Source organism: Cyphomyrmex costatus, unplaced genomic scaffold, assembly GCF_001594065.2.
Source record: "Cyphomyrmex costatus isolate MS0001 unplaced genomic scaffold, Ccosl1.0 scaffold495, whole genome shotgun sequence".
In the NCBI taxonomy this organism is placed as follows: domain Eukaryota; kingdom Metazoa; phylum Arthropoda; class Insecta; order Hymenoptera; family Formicidae; genus Cyphomyrmex; species Cyphomyrmex costatus.
In genome coordinates this window covers 1-5,586 of record NW_017279229.1, presented here as the reverse complement: position 1 = coordinate 5,586, position 5,586 = coordinate 1, and the positions used below count along the sequence as shown (strand labels likewise).

At 40.9% G+C, this 5,586-nt stretch overlaps 1 protein-coding gene across 1 annotated transcript; it reads left to right on the top strand.

The window, feature by feature from the left end:
• Window positions 1–538: 538 nt before the first annotated feature.
• LOC108778188 (uncharacterized) lies at window positions 539–4,850 on the top strand. The gene is made up of 4 exons (XM_018545300.1): window positions 539–1,488; window positions 1,554–2,012; window positions 2,239–3,926; window positions 4,441–4,850. The coding sequence occupies exons 1-4, from the start codon at window positions 539–541 to the stop codon at window positions 4,848–4,850; spliced, it is 3,507 nt and encodes a 1,168-aa protein (XP_018400802.1).
• The last annotated feature ends 736 nt before the right edge of the window (window positions 4,851–5,586 follow it).

Below are 5,586 nucleotides of genomic sequence, written 5' to 3'. Positions count from 1 at the left end.
AAAAAGTAGTTTTGAGAAAAACGCGTTTAAAGTTTTAAGAGTAAATAAAAGTATAATAATGATTTGTTTTTCCAACTTACATCGAATCATCTATTCCAGGGCCATAGTGGGCATCCTCTGTGCTGCACCAGTTTTCCCAGTGGAAAACGCTATAAAACTCGCTGAGATATACCGGTTATTTCGTAATAGTGTTCGTACTATATTTAATAACTTTAACAAAAATATTTTTTAAATATGGTATGCTGATTGGGTAGCACAGCGCTAGTGCTGCACCAGTTTTCCCAGTGGAAAACGCTATTAGTCCGATCGACTTGAAATTTGTTGTACTTTCATATAAAAAATTATCCAAAAAAAATGTTTTTTTCAAGTTGCTAACCTATCTTGCCCCCTTAAACGTCACTAGAAGAATGGAGCTACAGTTAGACCAATACACACAGCGAGAAGATCTAGACGAACATTTACAAATACTTACTACCATACTGACAGACTTAACTGCAGACATAGATAAGACGCTAGACGGGTCACCGAGCCGATAAGGATGAAATTCCTAGCATGGAACAATTCATGGACTTCCTGGAAACAAGATGCTCTTTTCTTAGCGCTTTATCTCGCACAGCCTCAATCAATATATCAAATAATACACAGTCATTCGAAACAGCAGTCAGTAAAGCAATCATCTAAGCAATTTCAAGCTCATGTCGGAACAGAAAACTCAACATGTCCAATCTGTCAGAACACGCATAAAATATTTCAATGTCTCATATTTCGTGACATGTCAGTGCAGGCTCGCCTAGAAAAGGTCAAGAGCAGTAGATTGTGCTACAATTGTTTGAAGCCATTCCATGGAAAGAAATGTACTTACGGATCATGTAAAAAATGTTATAAACATCACAACACTTTGCTACACAATGACAAAACTGCTGATTCGAATACTCTCCCGTTAGAAGCAGATAAAGGCAGCAGCACTGCCAAACAAAATGTTTTAAGTAGCGTAGGCGCGAAATCTGATAAGGCGGACGGACCGAAAGACGATTCGTATAGCGTTAATAATTTTTTATCTTCATATCATACGCGACACTCAACCTTAACCGTCTTGTTGTCGATAGCAGTAGTACACGTACGTGATCGTCACAGAAATTTACGCGAATGCAGAGCCTTGCTAGATTCCGGATTGCAACCTAATTTTATATCACAAGAGCTAAGTGAGTGTTTAGAATTACCTCAACAAAACACCGATGTCATAGTCAGGGGAGTCAATAACGTCTCATCCACGCCTCAATACGAAACTACTGCCACAATATGTTCTAGATTCAATAAGTATCAGGAAACGTTATCCTTCTTAGTAGTCGATAAGGTCACCGGTAATCTACCACCAATATCCATAAATGTCAACTCATTTCAAATACCGTCTAATATCAAATTAGCTGATCCAGCTTTCCATACCCCAGGTAAAATAGATCTAATTCTAGGCTCAGAAGTCTTTTGGAGGTTACTATGCATCGGACAAATACAACTAGGCAAATCCAAGCCCATATTTCAAAAAACGAAATTAGGATGTATCAGGCATGGCAAGATCTCGCTCATCAATCTAGACCCGTTGTGCGAAGTCATCTTGCTCATTGTGAGGACTTGCAACAACAAGTAGGAAAATTCTGGCAACTCGAGGAGTTACCGCCGACTCAACACCTGATAACAGAAGAGCAAACATGCGAGAAACACTTCAGCGAAACACACTTGCGAGCAGAGGATGGAAGATTCATCGTGCAGCTTCCTCTGAAAGGAACTCATATGCAACTAGGCGACTCCTACGACGCTGCAAAGCGCAGACTCATCACGTTAGAGAGAAGGTTGTCAAAACAGCCAGAATTAAAACTCCAATACGATTCTTTCATGCAGAAATATATAGACCTCGGACATATGAAGCATGTACCCGCCAGTTCACAAGAACCAGAGGACGATTACAGAACATATTATGCCGTCATTACCACATCATGCTGTTCTCAAGCCAGACAGTGATACCACGAAATTGCGAGTCGTTTTTGATGCGTCCGCAAAAACCAGCTCCGGACTATCGTTAAATGATGTCCAGATGGTGGGACCCACAATCCAACAAGACCTGTTCAATATTTTGACGCGCTTTCGTCAACACGTGCATGCCGTCTCTGCTGACGTGACAAAAATGTATAGGCAGATTAAGGTAAATCTGAAGTAATGTAAATTGCAACGCATATTATGGAGGTTTGATCCAATCGAGGAAATACAGACATATGAGCTTCAAACAGTCACTTATGAAGAAGCTTGCTCGGCATTCTTAGCCATTCGTTGTCTTCATCAAGCAGCAGAGGACTCACAGCATCAGTTCCCGAGAGCTGCCGAAATCATTAAGAGCGACTTCTATGTAGACAACCTTCTGACAGGTGATGACAATATTAATAACCTGCAGGAAATAAGGAAGGAAGTCACAGCGATTCTGCAATCAGCGAAATTTGAGCTGCACAAATGGAAATCAAATTGCACGTTCTTAGATAATGTGAACAGAGGGGAAGCCACCTTCGAGCTATGCGGTAGCACAAAAATTCTTGGTCAGTTATGGGATACCCAACTTGACACTTTTCACTATACAGCCGCACTATCGGAGAAACTGCGAAGGTTAACCAAAAGACAGGTTTTATCTTACACCTCTCAAATTTTTGACCCACTCGGTCTAATAGAGCCAGTCATCACACAAGCCAAGATACTCCTACAGCGGATATGGCAAGCGAAATTAGCTTGGGACGAATCATTGCCTTCCCAGCTTCATACACAATGGACCGCATGGTACGGGAAAATATCATGTCTTAATCATTTGAGGATACCTCGACGCGTTCTTTGCGACAATCCAGTGCGTGTAGAATTACACGGATTTTGTGACGCATCTGAGCAAGCCTACGGCGCCTGCACCTACATCAGAAGTACAGATTCAAATCAGTGTCATCATGTCCGGCTGCTGTGTACCAAGTCACGCGTGGCTCCTTTAAAAACCGTATCATTGCCAAGGCTTGAGCTCTACGCCGCTCTACTGCTATCACGGCTATATCAGCGGGTAATCGAATCGTTAAACCTAAACTTGGATAATACTCATTTTTGGAGCGACTCCATCATAACATTGTCTTGGATTGCTGGAGAACCAAGCAGATGGGCAACCTTTGTCGCAAATCGTACAGCTGAAATTCAGGAGTTATCAACAAATGCAAAATGGCACCACATTCGCTCAGAACTGAATCCAGCCGATTTTATCTCAAGAGGAATGAATCCAGACGAAATTCAAAATTGCAATCTTTGGTGGAAAGGACCTTCTATCCTGTATGACAACTACGACGAAGCCATATATAATTCTCCGCAATTGCTTCGACCAGAAGAAACGCCTGAGATTAAGCGTCAAGTCATCGTTTCATTTGTCGCTCCAGAAGAAAGAATAGACATTATCAGCAGATTTTCTTCTTTGAGCAGACTAAGGCGAACCGTTGCATATTGCTTTCGCTTCGCGTACAATTCAAAACACAAGACCCAACAAGGAGAACTCAAATTTACAGGACCGTTACAAGTCCAGGAACTTGAGCGCAGCATGCAAGCACTTCTACTTATGGCCCAAGGAGACGAATTCAATGAAGAAATCCACCAACTAACTCAGAAGCGTGAAATATCATCCAAGAGTAAAATACTTTCTCTTTCATCCTTTATTGACACCAATGGATTACTAAGGGTTGGAGGACGGTTACAGGAAGCTTCACTAGATTATCATCAGAAGCACCCTATAATTCTACCAAAAAAGCATCATTTCACTAGCTTAATCATAATGCAAGAGCATTTAAAAAACATGCACGCGGGACCACAGGCTCTGCTATCTATAATACGAGAAATACTGGCCTTTGTCAGGACGAAGCGTTGTAAGAAGCGTTCTGCACAAGTGTATCGTTTGTTGTCGAGCTCGCGCCACACCCGTCGAACAATTAATGAGAAAGCCAGCCTCACGTGTGCTGTCCCTATCTCCATTTTCTAAAAGTGGTGTCGACTATGCAGGGCCATTTAGCATAAAGATTAGTCGCAACAAGACGGGAAAGGCTTATTTATGCGTTTTCGTATGTTTCGTCACGAGGGCGGTACATTTGGAAATCGTATCCGATTTAACCACTTCAGCTTTCTTAAACGCATTAAAGAGATTCGTGGCTAGGCGCGGCAAATGTCTTAGCATTTATTCCGACAACGGAACGAATTTTCTAGGAGCCAATAATAACGCGTTAAAAGAAATGTATCAATTAGTAAATTCAAACAATGCAAAAGTACATGACTATTTAGCGGAACAAATGATTGAGTGACATTTCCTTCCTCCACAATCGCCTCATGTGGGGGGTTTATGGGAATCCGCCGTTAAATCGTGCAAGAAACATTTGACGAAAATAGTTGGCTCGACCTTACTAACATTTGAAGAATTGAGTACCGTAATAGCTCAGGTAGAAACCATACTAAATTCGAGACCATTAACGCCGATGTCTACGGATCCTAGTGATTTACAGGCTTTAACCTCGGGTCACTTTTTGATCGGGCGTCCACTCGTTGCAATCACTGAGGCCGACCTCACAGACATTAGTACAAACCGTCTTTATCGCTATCAGCTTTTAGAACGCATGAAGCAAACTTTTTGGAAGCGATGGTCAAGCGAATATTTAACTCAGCTTCAGCAACGAAACAAGTGGAAAAGAGTTCAAGTTACAATAAAGATTGGAACCGTAGTCGTATTACGAAATGCCAATACCCCGCTGATGAATTGGCGAATTGGGAAGAGTAGTAGCATTGCATTCTGGAAAAGATGACCTGGTCAGAGTCGTGGATGTGAAGACTAGTACCGGCATATACCAAAGATCTATAAACAAACTCTGCATTTTACCTGTCGAGGCATGAGTCTCTTTAAAGGCAAGGACTTTAAGGCCGGCGGTATTGTTAAGTATTATGCGTTCATTAAACATGCATGTGTTCGTCTTCTTTAAGTTTAATTATTCTTATTACTTTATCATATTATATCATTTATTATAAGGAAATTTGATATATACGTTTTACAGTAGAGTAGATAGGCGGGTTCTAGGCCAAATTTGAGTTTGAGCTTTTTTGAATTTGATTTTTTTGGTTTTTTTTTTTAAGAAATTGACGACTGTGATTGGTCCATTTTTTTTTAGTTGAGCTTTTTGAATTTGATTTTTTGAGTTTGAGCTTTTTGAATTTGATTTTTTTTGAGTTTGAGCTTTTTGAATTTGATTTTTTGAGTTTGAGTTTTTTGAATTTTATTTTTTGAGTTTGAGCTTTTTTGAATTTTGATTTTTTGAACTATGTTTACCAACATAAATCATTGAGCTTTTTTTCCGTAAGCACTTAATTTTGAACCAGGTTTACCAACATAAAACACTAAGTGAAGGGTATGACGTCACGGATGCAGGCGAGGAGTATGACGTCACGGGAAGGGGTATGACGTCGAGAGGTATGACGTCACGGGAGGGGGAAGGTGACAGGGAGGAAAATGACGTCACAGGGTGCTGATGTCGCGGGAAATTCGCG